Source organism: Phoxinus phoxinus (assembly GCF_949152265.1).
Source record: "Phoxinus phoxinus genome assembly, chromosome: 24".
NCBI classification, from domain to species: Eukaryota; Metazoa; Chordata; class Actinopteri; order Cypriniformes; family Leuciscidae; genus Phoxinus; species Phoxinus phoxinus.
Genome location: NC_136899.1, coordinates 7,149,313 through 7,164,696, shown reverse-complemented (window position 1 = coordinate 7,164,696; position 15,384 = coordinate 7,149,313). Strand labels below are relative to the sequence as shown.

The 15,384-nt window shown below is 37.0% G+C and overlaps 1 protein-coding gene across 6 annotated transcripts in view; it reads right to left on the bottom strand.

The window, feature by feature from the left end:
• The window catches only part of col11a1a (collagen, type XI, alpha 1a), a 73,005-nt gene that overhangs the window by 49,009 nt on the left and 8,612 nt on the right, over nt 1–15,384 (bottom strand). For 2 of the 6 annotated variants that reach the window (XM_079602371.1, XM_079602372.1), the window contains exons 4-8: nt 14,079–14,241; nt 6,579–6,704; nt 4,534–4,620; nt 2,751–2,855; nt 606–914 (exon numbers count right to left, since the gene is read on the bottom strand). In XM_079602371.1, the coding sequence (XP_079458497.1) occupies nt 606–914; nt 2,751–2,855; nt 4,534–4,620; nt 6,579–6,704; nt 14,079–14,241 (790 nt within the window). Of the gene's footprint in view, nt 1–605; nt 915–2,750; nt 2,856–3,068; nt 3,234–4,533; nt 4,621–6,578; nt 6,705–14,078; nt 14,242–15,384 lie in introns of all 6 variants that reach the window. The other 4 variants (XM_079602374.1, XM_079602375.1, XM_079602373.1 and 1 more) reach the window with 4 other exon arrangements.

Here is a 15,384-nt window from a genome sequence, read left to right as displayed (position 1 = left end):
CTAGTGCAGAGTGTATGAGGTAGAGTTAACAAAGGAAAGATGCTATATTAATCTATAACAATCTCTCTGAGATTAACCACAAGGGAAGTGTGTAACCAGCATTGTTAAGGGCAGGATCTAATGCCATGAAACCTTTGCTCATGTGTCCTGTAAGATACAGGTACTGGTGTGTTTGACGGAGGGGGAGTATGAGCTTCTTTAGGAGAAGGGTGTGTCTGAGCAGACAGCTGGGTCTGTGGTATGGGGTAATTGTTGTGTCCTGGGGCAATATGGGAGATGAGGTGCTGACAGTCAGGGAGATTAATCTACAGCAGCTCCATGGGTCTCAGGTATGAAAGTGTGAATATGTGATCTGCGAATCAATGTGATCTATAATACGAAACTAATACAGACAAGAGGAAAAAGTGCAGTGGTCTGTGTGCTTCAAAACATGCTAATAACATCCAGTGGACAGAAGTGAGTATAAACAAACGCACTGAACAGAAAAATGGACGGACCCCATGCAAAATGGTGCACTACAAAGCCAACAATGCATGCTAGATTCCCACATCCAACACTCCCGATTGCAGGATGACGCCCTCGTTTTGGGGGAGGGGAATACTTACGTCCGACGTCACTTCTGTTTCAGCGATGTCGGTTTCGGCGGCGACCCCTGGCCCAAAACTGTCCTCATAAGTGGACGTGGGGTTCGGAGCCGCATTGCCAAACTCATCATACGCTCCGTACTCATACTGATTTTTGTCAATCCCAGTCACATCATATTCCTTAAGATCATACTCCTTAAAGTCATACTCGTCCACTCCGACGGGGTCGGCGGTGCCGCTGGGCAGCACGGCCTCCGGGACAGCGGTCGCATCCAGACCAGCCTGGGACGTCTCAGTGACATAGTCACCGAAAACTTCCTCTTCCACAGCCTTATTATACCCAAGCAATGCGGCCGGGGCGAGGGGAAGGGAGTTCGAGGGAAGATGGATGTTAGTTTAAGCAGTTAAAGCAAATACTACTGTATCTAATCTACTACTGTATGCAAAGCAAAAGCAAAATTAATTGCATGAGAGATATTTACTAAGAATATCACATCAATTTTTGGCAGCAACAAGGTCCCAGCTAAAGGAAATATGTTTTTAAGAACGTTTTGCTAACTTTAAGTTCTGAATGTTCTCTGAACGTTCAAAATGTTTTAAAAATATTTTTTCTTGGTTATGCAAATGTTAATGGAACATTCCATTTGATCATTTCCAAACATTATGGGATTGTTACTTTTGAATGTTCTCTCAACATTCTTAAACAAGTAGCCACATTTAAAAAATGTTAGACGAACATCCAACTAAAAGATTTCATGAAGTTCCATGAACGACAAATACATCATATTTTTGTGTTAGCGTTTTGAGAACATTATTAAAGACCAGATTAACTTTAAACGAACATTAGCTGGGGTTACATTCTTTGTCCCATTCAATGTAAATATTTGGGATTATTTGGATTGCATAAAAGGATTTTGATTAATTGATGAGAATTTATGACATAAAATAACTGTGGATGTGTAAATGACAAATTGCATAAATTACAGTAATGGACAGAGATAATCAGTAACGTGCATGTTTAAATTTTGTGTTATTAGCCGAGAGAAAGAAGTGTTAATTATATATTTATATATAAAAACATTATTATATTTACTAATTTAACCACACATACAAGTCTATGACAGACTTTAGGATATTCCTGTCTTTTGTCCACAATAAACATAATGGTAAAATGGAATTATGTTTAGAGGTGAAAAAAGAAAACAGAAATAAATCGCACTGCAGTGTTTATGAATGTTAGTTGTGTGATCAAATGCAGGAAAAGATCATATTTAAACAAACATATCATATCAACTAAAAGTGTGTCTCTGAAATCTGCATTTGATTACAACAGCCAAGAAACACCTGTTTTTATTTGTCCCAAAAATATACTTAGCACATGGGACAATATCTTACTGCTTTTTATTTGAGAAACACACTCACGCTTATAAGATATGCAATATCAAAGATAAACATATGTATGTACGTTCATCTAAATGGCTGTGAAAAGCTCGATTCTGTTAAATATAGTTCTGCTAATAGTGCCAGAACTATTCAACCAGACTACAACAGGGACTAATGCTATGATGTTACTTCATGACAGATCCACATATTAGCATGTGGACGCCTCAACATCAGCCCTCTTTGGGTCACTTACTGAGGGAACTGTTTTGAATGGGATGTGCCATCTTCTCAATGCTATTCAGGGCTAGAAAATCGGCAACCCGTCAAAATTTTAGCAATCAATTCTAAGACAAAAATAGATATCACTGCGTTCGATTTAGATGGGATGGTTGATCATTCATACAATGCTGTTTTTTCTTGAATCCAGCCTTAAACATCATTGACATCCACAACAGAAAGCTGAAAACCAACTAAAAGTCAATCCACTGAGAAACATACTTGATATTCTAGACATGTCCAACGTTTCAGACATGACAGGAAGTGGATTGGCTAAATTTAGAACTTGGCGGTTTTATGGCGAATATCAGCTTTTATGTTGTTGGATGAAACAGTTCCCTTGCAGTGACAAACACAAAACACAAAAACAATTGCCATGAATTGTTTTGTCTTTGTCATTTCAATCAAATACTTCCTTATAAAACGTGTGCCTGGGATTTTCCTCTTTCTGTCCCACATTTTAGAGACCCTCACCCCTACTGTCAAAGTATATAATGGAATGATTACCTGGTTTGGTCCAGTGGTTGCGACAGGAGACCGAGTTTTGGAAGCATCTACTGTTCCGTAGTCAAGTTCACTGTCTGTATAGTACTCCCCATCTACATTGTTAAGCTATAGCAGTTTCAAAGTGAGAAAAAAAGAGGAAGAAGATAAGAAAGGAGGAATTAACACAGTTCAAGCAGTTCCACGAGCGTCACAGGCTGGATCCGCAAGGATAGCGACTGGAAAAGGGACGGACGGCACGCTCAGACTATCATCAGAGATTTCCCTCACTGAAAGAGAGATCTTGATGGGTTCTGACACGAACTACACTTGTACTGTTACCCCTAGAATGGCTTTTCTTGGTTGCGGTGGCAGGTATCCATATCTCTTCTTCTTAGCGGGTAACTTTTTAGCCTGTTTTTGCTCCTGGTACTTATAGGGTTTGGAAAAAGACTTAGGGGACTTTCTCGTCCTCTTCGTTTTCACGGAGACACTACGTTTCACTCTCTGGAAAAAGGTTATGGTGAAGGGAAGAAGACACAACACATCATGGCATCCATGTTAGAAGGTAAAGAAGATACAGTTGTTATTCTTCAAATGTGACTCACAGCTTCAGGAAAACTTGGTATACACTACCGGTCAAAAGTTTGGGGTCAGTACGATTATTATTATTTTTTGAAAGAAAATAATATTCAGCAAGGATGTATTTATTTGATCAAAAGTGGCTTTTACATGCTTTAAAAATATATATTTCAAATAAATGCTGTTCTTTTGAACTTTAAGTTCATCAAAGAATCCTGATAATTAAAATTGACCAAAAAAATCAAAATGCAAATGTTTTTATATGTAATTTTACACATTGAATTGATCAAAAGTGACATTAGAGTGATATTGTTACAAAAAAAATTATATTTATCACAGAATACTGAAGAAAATATATCATGATTTGCACAAAAATATTAGGCTGTTTTCAAAATTGATAATAATAAGAAGTTTCTTGAGCACAAAACGGCATATTTGAATGATTTCTGATGGATCATGCACCACTGAGGACTTCTTTTCCAGCTTTTCCATCACAGAAATAAATTACACTTTAAAAAATATTAAAATAGAAAGGAGTTATTTTAAATTATACAATATTACTGTTTTTACTGTATTGTTGATCAAGTAAATGCAGCCTTGGTGTGCATAAGAGACTTCTTTCAAAAACATTAAAGCATATCACCGACCCCAAACCTTTGAACTGTAGCGTAAATAAGGGATATATATCAGAAAAGTACATATTCATCAGGTTTGAGTAGTCAAAAATGTTGTTTTGATACCATAACTGAGCAGATTTCAGGCTTGCTTCAAAGAACGGTTATCCTAAAACTTAACTAAATAACCTAAAAAAGCACCCTTTTGACTCTTAAAGTTCACATATTGCATTATTTTTTTTAATTTAGTATTAAACCCAGTAAAGACACTAGACATTGAGTTTACAGGTTCCAGTAAAAACATGGACAGACACACATGGGTAAACTTATGTGAACTGCTACAGTAATTTATGGGTCTGGCTATTTAAGCTAACTAACAGGTGCTTAAACTCAAGCGTACAGCCATATAATCTCCTTAAACAAACATTTCCAGTAGTATAGGGTGTACCAAAGTGCTCGATGACTTGTCAGCATCACAGGACGCCACCAAGAAACCGCTGTGGAACAACTTGACTTTTGCCCATGTAATGTATTGCAAATAGGATAAGGAAAGGGGGTGTGGCCACCTCATGATTGACATAACAAACACATCACACATTTCCTGCATTTACCTGCGGCTCAGAATATTCATCTGTCGCTGCGGGGGTCGCTCCCTCATAATAATCATATAAATCACCGTATTCAACAGCAGTTGGGTACTGCACACAGGGAGAGGATGAGAGAGGTTAGCAAAGCATTCAACATTTATTTAGAATGTAATCTACCATTTGGTGCATTACATACTTGATGGTTAGGTATACTGTATAGCTGGCTTTATACAGTACAGATGAATTAGAAAAAGCAATTCTGATCACAAGTGTATTATGTTACAGCATATTTTCATATTTGCTATGTGTCCAATGAAAATAAGCCACGTTAGAGTGCTAAGTCATGATCAAAACAATCTCAGAATCCTAAATCCTAAAAAGAAAGCAAGTCTACTGAGTCTGTGTTACTGTATTGATTAACGGTGTGAGAGTTCAGAATATATGAACATACTGCATTAATTACTTTAATGTATAACATGTGATGCACTTATTCTGATTTACAGGTGGGTGTTTAAAAGCCTGTAAAAAGGCCCTGCACGTCTGAAGCAGAGATAACAGCCATATGTTGGTTGTTTTCTTCAGTGAACCCCCTTTTTTGTTCTTTCTCATCTTTATGAGTGTAAAATCCCATCTGCCTTCTAAAGCAAAGGTAGATTAAAGGCTCAGACCTATAGAAAGAGTCAACTAATTTCCTATTTCTAACACCATCAAAGTCCTATTAGCTATAAAACGTCCTGTGTCTCGTACAAAGTTTTTAAATGTATATCTAGACTTTATAATTGTCATTAAATAAATGTTAAGTGTTAGGTTTAGAATATTAAGTTCAATGTTAATAAAAAAAAGTGTTAGATTTGGCTATAATAAAAGAGAATTTCTATACGCATTCATCAATTATGACACATTTTTAATGAATGAATGGATGGTTTATGTTTGTGTAGCAGGTTCTCTGTTTCTGCTTCTTCAACACAAATGACGGCTGTTAGAGGAGCAGAAAAGCCAATAAAACCACTGAGTCGGGCTCTCCGGGGCTTCATCCATCAAACATAAGTATATGTTAATTCTCATACAGCATAAGAGCTCATAAAACACTGCGCTGATGATCAGGCCCTCTTCCACGGCTGGTGATCACTCAGCATTGATTGGACCCCATTCAGCCTGGCCCCGGATGATTTATGAGCAGAGCATCTCAGGGTTATTGATTTCTCACATATAGGAAACGACCCTCTCCCTGTTCCAGCAGGATATAATGGGTTAAAATGATGGTGTCTGTGCTTACAGGAGCCATCGCAGAGGTCAGAAGTGTCAAGGTGAGGCTGACTTTTGACCCGTGACATGTTTTTATAATGTATACACCACCGTCCAAAATTTAGTCAGTGATATATTTTTGAAAGAAATGTCAAATTGATCATAAGTGACAGTAAAGTGACAATGTTAAAAAAAAAATTGGTATATTTATTTTAAACAAAGAATCCTCAATAATGGATTCCACAAAAAAATTCAAAATTAAGCAGCATAGAAAATAATATGAAACGTTTCTTAAGCAAAACTGAAACTGCTGAAAATCCAGCTTTGCAATCACAGGAATACATTACATTTTAACATATACTGTAATAGTACTGTCTATTTTAAATTATAATAATATTTCTGAATATTACAGTTTTTACTGGAATTTTGACCAATTTAGGTAGTGTAAAATATATATCTAAAATGTATTTGATCTATTATCTATCTTTGTGGCATGAGAGAAAAATTCCTTCCATAATGATCATTCCTCACTATTATGCGTTTAATTTTTAGAGTTTGCCATACTTTATCTAAAAATAATTGTATCTATTTAATAATAATAAATGTGTCGAAGTATGATTTTAATTAACATTTTTGGTCACTTCCTGTTCACCAATGTTATTTCGTAATTTTGATGACTTCCCTCTAATTCTAACATGTGGAAAACAACGACAAAGTCTAAGTCTGTGTGTCCAATCGTTTGACCGGTAGTGTCAAAAGTATCAACGACGTGTCAGACTTCCAGAAACGTTTGGCCTTCTGGAAGGCTTATGGTCTATACTAACCTCCTCCCCGGGCTCTTGTGCCTGCGGTGTGTCCTTGTGGGGGACGTCACAGTCTGGGCTGTAGTGTTCACAGTAGTCGTAAGCTGCTTTTGGGTCGGACACAATCAGCAGTTGTTGGATATCACCCTGAGGGACGAATGACAGAAAGATACAGTACGTGAGATACATGTGCTCATTTACCAAAAATACCTCTGTTGTTCTACTAAGATATACGTATATATGTAATACTGATGAGGCCCTTAACATGGTTCTCTGAAAGGTTCTGTGGGGAACACAAAATTATTCTTCTACGGCATCATTGTAAAAAATCCCACCTTTATTTTTGAAGGTTGTGGTTGGTCGAAACAGAACAAAAATACCACTTTCGGATTGGGGACAATGTATGGAATGATGGAATGTCATGGCAACAAAACGAAAAAAAAATCATCAACCACTTTCACAATGAGGAACGCGGGTCAGATGGTTCAGGAAATTGCTGTTTTATAAGCAGGTAAATAAAACGCGTTTCATCTCGAAACACCTGGTAGCAGAAACCCAGACAGGAAGTTTCCTCTCATATAAAATGCGGCCTCCAACAATGGTTAGACAACAGTTCATAAAACCTTCTGGTCAACAGCACATTAAACACACATTTATAAAGAAACTGAATGAGTGAAATCTGTTTTTTGCCATATTCTGGTCAGAAACATTCAACCTGCATTATGATCAACAACCTGTTGATTAAAAGCATCATTTACTGTATGAGGTTTTGATTAAGCGATTATTTTTGTCCATTTTAAGGCCACGTCTCAGGCTGTAACTGGTTCAGATCATTCTGTTCAGCTGCTGGCTTTAGATTGGTTCAGTATGACCTGGGTCTGTTACGAGGAACGTGCGCTTCTACAGTAAAGTCCACAAGTAGATCTGGGGGATGTGTTCGAACCTGAGGTCTCTCCTTGGCACTGTCACAAAGAGAGAGAGAGAGACTGTGCGATTTAGCAGCAAGGCAACCACTAAAAAAAAACAAAAAAAAACAGCAGGCTCGGACTTGTTAGGGGCATGTGTGTCTGTGTATTTTTATACCGCTCTCTGTAAACTCAACTGTATAAACAGCAAAATGCTCAGGTGTGCCCACTGTAATAAAAAAAAAGAGGTGTGCTTGACCTCCTTATTTGAACAAAATACCAGCTCTTACTATTTTTATTTAATTAACGAAAAAAAGACATTTAGGGGAATAGTTTATCCGCACTTATAAATCCACCATCACATGACTTACTTTCTTCAGTAGGATACAAAATGCGAATTTTTTTAAAATAGCCAATACAATCATTTAAAATAATGAAAGTGAATGAGAAAGGGGGCTTTAAAGCTTCACATTAACAAGTGGTTAAAATGAACAACTTATGAAGTCATCCGGTGGCTTTGTGTGAAGAACAGATTGAAATTTAAAGGCAGGGTAGGTTATTTGTTCCAGATTTTTAAGCTGGTTGAAAGTCTCGTGACATCATGATAGCAATCACTACGTTAAGTGTTCTAAATGTATTTATATGTATATCGTATGTGGAAGGCGTAGGACCATAAAATGTTCGTACAATAGTTGCATTCAGTCCAAAAATCCTACATGCCTACATAACGTGTGTATTTCCATACGCAGACATCACACGTCATCAGTGCGTTTCATGCTATGCAGAGTTAGACAAACGTCAGTCATTGAACACCGTAACCGAAAAACCTTTTACAGTTCCTCCTGAACCAAAACAACAAGCTTATGCTGCGTTTACGCCAGAACGGAGTGATTCGTGACTGGAATTTATGCATTTTAGCAACACTATCAATGCCGAAATGAATCTGCAGCAGTCAGTTGGTACAGGTCAGTGCTATTTAAGTTGTTTACGTTCATTATTACTGTAATGTTATGTGCTTTGAGACATGAGGTATTTTAACGCAGTCTCTCGTGATGCTTTTGTTTGCGTTCATGTTTTGAAGGAGGCGTGGCTTTGGAGAAGCTCTGAAGGGAGAGTAGGATATTATTCTTTCAAAGCTAGCTCGCTATTGCTAGCTTCTCTGAAAATTGCCTATCCTACCTTTAGTTTTACTTTTCAGTAAAAATCTTGAAAACCCTTGATCCGAACTCATGATAGTTCACAAGAGAAGTAGAACGTGGACAAATCGTTGTTTGAGTCTATGAATCTTTAATAAATGATTCAGTCACAAATGCAAAATGATCAGTGGAATCCTAACTTCAAATTGCAATCTGTTCCTCACACAAAGCTACTTGAAATACGGCATATGAGTCATTCAGGCTATATTTAAGCAGACTTTTATGCCATAATTATCATAATTCATTAAAAAAACAATCAATATCATTAGTCAAATCACACTGCTAAGCTGTAGTGATGTAAATCCAAGCCGTATTTGCATTAATCACCTGTTGGCCCAGTAGCATACAGTACATTTACCAGACCATGAAAGCCAGGATTGGCCCCAAAAGCCAGGCTTGGCATTAGAGCCTGGTGCCAAGATGGAGGGGAAAACAGGGAGATCAAGCCAACGGCTGAATAAAAGTGACACGTATTACCTCATTTGTCACCCGTGCACCTTAACAACTCCCTGGACCCTGCAGAGCTTATTCTGAATAAGAAACGCATGAAAGCCTGGTCTAAGACTAGCGCTGGATCAGTTCAAACAAACTTAAGCAAACAATAGAAACCATCAAGCCCACCCAGTGGTTTATGTTAAAGTCACCATGAAATCAAAATGGACAATTCTTGATTTTTTTATGGATATTGCAGTATGTATTATATCACAACCATCCAATCAATTCCCAACCGACACAATCCAGCCCTACATTTTTTCTTGTTCGTGAAATAGTTCGTCACAATAGGGAATAAAAGACTATCGTAACTTCCATTTCATGCCGACTTTAATGCTGGCTTGCAATGTAGGCCTATATCGTAAAAGATGTTTGTTTGGTAACTTAATTTTTTTTGGGAATTTACAGCTGCTTTCTCTCTATTGTCACAGATACAATATAAAGTGCAATCCATAGAACGATGTAACCTAGGTAAAATGTTAAGGGAAAATCTATGCAGTAATGTACCAATATCTTAAATAACATGAACCAATCATCACTCAACAGCTTTTCACTAATGACCCATGAGTCATTCGTAAACTTCTCAGCTTCGTACTAAAAAGCTTGGTTGTCTGTAAGGCCAAGTGTGTGAAAAACTATTTAAGATGCAGACCCCCAGCATGAGTATACAGTAAACTGTTCAAATAGCAACGTAGCACAGTAGGAAACCTTTCATTAAGTGCCATAATGCCTCAGCTTTACAACATGAGAGAATTTGGTCAATTTTCCTCGGTCGTTTAATTGTGCTTAACTGCTCTAATTACAGAACTAGAGGGAGCCAATGGTGGCGAACACCAAATCGGAAACAAAAGGAGCAGCGAACTTTGATGTATCCAAGCCTAGAGCCGTGATCTCAGCGGCCTGGCAACACACCCAACCCTATTAGCTGCGGTCAACACGATTTCCTCACCTCACAGACAATAGTAATTAAGAGAGCAGCCTGGCCATTCAAGAAAAAGTGTGGGTTTCTGAACTGTCATTCAAAGTGTGTCAATGACCAATGAGTCAATTCACTCAGGAAATATCCTTTACTAATCATTTTCATATTTCCACTTTAATTTTAGATAGTTTTATTAATTTAGCTGTGTTTTGTCGTATTTAAGCATACACAGTTAAAAAAATATATTTTCATGATTTATAAAAAAATATATTTTGTTAAATCAACTTATATCATTTATGTGGTTCAGATAACATACTATTTTCAGTTTCTGTTGATAAAACTAATCTCTGCTTTATTAACTAAGTTTTTTTATTTCAATTAACTTAATTTCAATTACCTTATTTTACAGTGTAGTAGTTCGCCCAAGATTTTTAGCATTTTATTTAATTCCAGTTAACGTTTACTTTATTTCAAGTAGCAAAGGTGTTTTTTAATGGTTTTAGTTTTAGTCAACAATAATAACCCTGGTAGTTTAAAGAAAGGTTCTTATTCATTACGAGATATAAATTAGACTTGTGGAACTGTGCAGTAAAAAAAATACACTCTATATTTGAACTTATATCTGTTTTTGGACCACTATCCCGCAAATATAGTACATTGTACACTCACGTGGAATTTGCACAAATCAAAGGCTTCTCTACAGGCCCTACAAAGTGTCGATTCATCCAGGGCTAGTAAGGGATGTCGTTCCTACGGGTCTGACCAGGTATTTCCCCCATATTTCCCAAAATACACTTCAGAAGTAGCCATACAGTGGGAACAGTCATGGTGTTCATGCTCTCACACAGAGAACTCTGTGTTTCCATCCATACAAATCCCAGATGACACGCCAAATCTAAATACTGGGCATACCTCTCATAGCTTTTCTATATATGCTGCAAGAGGGAAAAAATGAAGAATATATCTATAGGATGAAACTCTCTGTCAGGTAAACTGTATGAGACCACTTCAAAATGACCTTTATCAAAACCCTCTAAACATATGACTACTTTTATGGCCAAAAAGCCCAATAAGTTTATTATATTGCAAAACATTTTTTTTTTTAAGAAGTTGCACATATACAGAGCCTCGCACATGAAGTTAATATGTTGTGTGACTGAATTCTTAATTTTGATCATGATATCTTGTTTTTCCCCTGACTCTGTAAATATCAAATACTGAGTATTAAAGTTTGACATATACAAATGATCACAGCCATCATATATTTGTGGAACATCTGACAGCATGTCATCTTCTGATAAAATAGGTTTTGAAAGAATGCATGAGGAATAACGGTAACATAAACAAGATTCAAAACAGCGCAAAACCTCAAGTGTATAGGGTCAAGCAAATACATGTCACCACACACTAACAACAAGAAGTCCCAATTAAAAATACTTAAATAAAAGCAATTTTAACACCAATATGGGCAGATAAAAAATTATTCCCATCCCCCAGTAAGCAAGTTCTCAGTTACACAGGCAAACACACATCCAAGGCCTCAGCTAGCCCTCCTTTTTAACAAGAAGCAATGCATTTTAATATCACCTGTCAATCGGCCCATTGTATGTCATTATTTACAGCTTTAACTCATCCTGACCCTGCACATTCCACACTGCCTGAATTGTGACTTTTAAGAGAACGTAAGAGAACAAACGCACACATAAAACAGTGAAACCCGATACCTAAAAGACACAAGTTTGCACCAAAAACAGTCAAACTTTATATGTGCAGTGTTAATACGAATAAAAAGTGCAGAAATTTGCTGAGCACATCTATATATGCCATAATGTATCACATGCAGTCATGAAAATATTTTAATAACTAGCATTAATTAGTGTTTTCCGCTCTAATCAAGGTGATGGCAGGGCTACTTTCCTTTAAACCTGTAACTTGTCATGTCTGCTAATACATAAATATGCCCCGAATATAATCGGGGTCATCTTTAAAATGCACGATGAAGCAGATACTATAATTTTACTTAAGAAAAGTCACAACATTAGCCATGTCGAATGAAGGCCTCAGCTGAGGCAGTGAGCAATTCGTGCATGAAGAGGCTCCACTGGCTTTGAGTAGCTTTAATTACAAGGTGAAAGAAGCCTTCATAACAGGAAGCGAGGGGAAAACCCGACCGCTTAAAGGTAAACAGCGACACAAGGCTTGTCTGTGTTATCCTGAGTAAGCCAGTGTCCAGAGGGACACATATTCACCTTTGCCATTATGGAACTGATCTCTAATAGCAACTGGTCAAATCTGAGTATTGCGTCTTTAATATGTGGAGAAATAAGGGCTAGCTACATTTACTTTCAAATCTTTAAAACAACCTAAGGTTAATTGCTTAAGGTGCAATTAAGACTACATTAGGCTAAAGAGAACAATGTTACCACAAAGTTACATAAATATATGCTGACAGGTTGCCATAGAGATGTAAACACTGATCTTTCTCATGGAACTATAAAAGACAAAACAATGAATGGGATGCTAATGCAAATAGCTGTTAGCTTGTGGAAAACAAAGCATAGGCCTACATAAAATGCCACAAACTTCACTTCATTTGCAAATAAACTCTCCTTTTATAGTACTTAACTATAGTAGGCACACTGTAAAAAAATATTGTTGGTTTAACTTAAAAAAGTAAGTAACCTGGTTGCCTTAAAAATTTGAGTTCGTTGTAATAAAAAATTTGAGTTAATGCAATGAAGGAGATTGGTTTAATAAACAGAAACTCAAAATAGTGTGTTATCTGAACTACATTAATTATCAAAGTTGATTTGACAAAGGAAAATAAGTTGTGATAACAAATAATGAAAATATTTTTTACAGTGCAATTGTTTAACCCTCAGAAACCCAAAAATGGCAAAGCATTGCCATTCATCTAAAACAAAACACGTTGAGGAAAATTTTCACAGGCCAAATAGTTATATGCAAGTTTTAAAACTGAACATTTCAATCTTTAACCTTTAGCAAAGGTGCCATTAGGCAGCCACCGCATTTAGCATGAATGAATATAGGAACATTTAGTGACCCTGGCCTACACAACCAGTCAAATGGTTCAATTTAAAAAAAATTGAGATGTATACATCATCTGAAAGCTGAATAAATAAGCTTTCCATATGGTTTGTTAGGATAGGACAATATTTGGCTGAGATACAACTATTTAAAAATCTGGAATCTGAGGGTGCAAAAAAAATCTGAACATTGAGAAAATCGCCTTTAAAGTTGTCCATTTATGTTCGCAATTTTGCTGCATCCACTCACAAAAATAAATGCTTTAAATATTTACGGTAGGAAATTTACTAAATATCTTCATGGAACATGACCTTCACTTAATATCCTAATGATTTTTGGCATAAAAGAAAAATCTATAATTTTGACCCATACAATGTATAGTTGGCTATTGCCGCAAATATACCCGTGCGACTTATGACTGGTTTTGTGATCCAGGGTCACATATTCCTGCTTTACTTGTTGGTGCGATATAGTTTAAAACCTGAGCTGTTGTTGTATGCAGATTTAACACATATTCAGTGAAAAACAGGTATTATTTAATTCAGTGTGATGAAATTAAGCTGCAGTGTGGGTTTGAAGGTTAAATATTTGAGATGTGACGTGTACATGCATGACGGATAGAAGGCTTTGCAATCCACAAGATGGACAAAAGGAAAGTCCATTTTACTCTCAATCCAAAACCTTGCAGAAGAACCTTTTATTTTATTTACAGGCCAGTTTATTTCGACCCCATGCTAGTTTTATTTGTCATTAAATGGGCTGAACAGAGCATGTAAAACCCCCCGGAGCTGGACTATAAATCCAACTCTGGTTTACTCTCCTGTTCTCAAATGAACAGATGTTGTTTTCATAATGTTAAACACCTCAAATACGTGTTGATTTATGCTTGATCAAGCAGCTCACACAGTCAGGCCTTCAGAGGGATATCCGTGCATTATTGCACTAAAAAAACCCGCTTTACCTCAAAAGTTTCCTCATCCAGGATCCTGGTGCCAAAAACAGTTATACCATTGGTGTCAATACTGGCACGGTCACTCCTGCCCAAGGGCTTGGTTAGCTTCTTCTTACAGTCGACAACGATGGTAACAGTCTTCTTCTCAACACTGATGCCTACACGATGCCACCTGTGTGGAACAAGAAGAGTAGGCGATTACAAACCCAGCAAACGGTTAAAGGCCGCCACACGTGAGACGTGTCTTACTTTAAAACCTTAGACAATTCGCCTCCATTCTTGAGATATAACATTCCTGAGTGGACCACATTCCAGCCTTCAAACTTTGGCCTTGTTTAACACTGGATTAAACTCATTAAACCCTAGACCAAATCCCCTCCTGTGAGTTATCCAGCATGACAGACACTGTGAACATTGTAGAAAGTGTGTGTCAGGAAGGTACAGCAGAGAAACTGAACTGTAGAGTCAAAACATTGAGCTGGGGAGGGAAACTGTTGGACGGGCTTGCGGTAAGAAGCCACAGCGAGATTTCAAAGGCGTATCAATAGCACCCTCGAGGGTGATCAATTTCCCATAATCCACTTCATTAGAAAGAAAAACCTTTATTCTGGCTCGTGTCTTTAAAGTACTTGGCAAACTTGAACTAGGACATGCTTTACTGTGGCTAGAAACCAATGTTTTGGATAAAGTACCTGTTAACTGAATAAAAAGAGGCAATTTACATGGTTAAGACTTAGCGATTTATCTAATGATTGATAGATGTGTGACGGTGTAAAACCCACAGTATCGTACTTCATGCCTTTAGGTATTAAAAACATCCTGGGAATATTCTAAAACTTTAGTTGATTCCTGGACTTGCCAAATGCAATGATTTAAAGTCACACGTTTTTTACATCAAAAATAACCCATTTTCCCTAAGGACGTACAGAGGTGTAATTAATCTTCCCATGTACCATATGCGTAAATTATGTAAGCAACACATTGTTGCATTATCCGATTATAGTACTGTATGGTAGAGCAACACATTTGACACATTTCTCATAAATGCATTTCAGATTTCTTTACTCAAGATACAATGTCCATCACTATGATGTTCTAAAAAGCAATTCTTTTTATGTTTTTAAGGAAGATAAACCACAAAAGAAGATTATTTTTTTATTAAAATGGTAATAGCTAATCTTTAGCTGTACAAATTGTTTTTATAAAGTCACTTGCAACTATAATTCTTCCAGCACAGGGGAATTGGAATGACAGAATTAGACCAATCAAGGTGCATTTAACCCAAAATCCCCAGCGCTTTAATCCTTCACAGAAA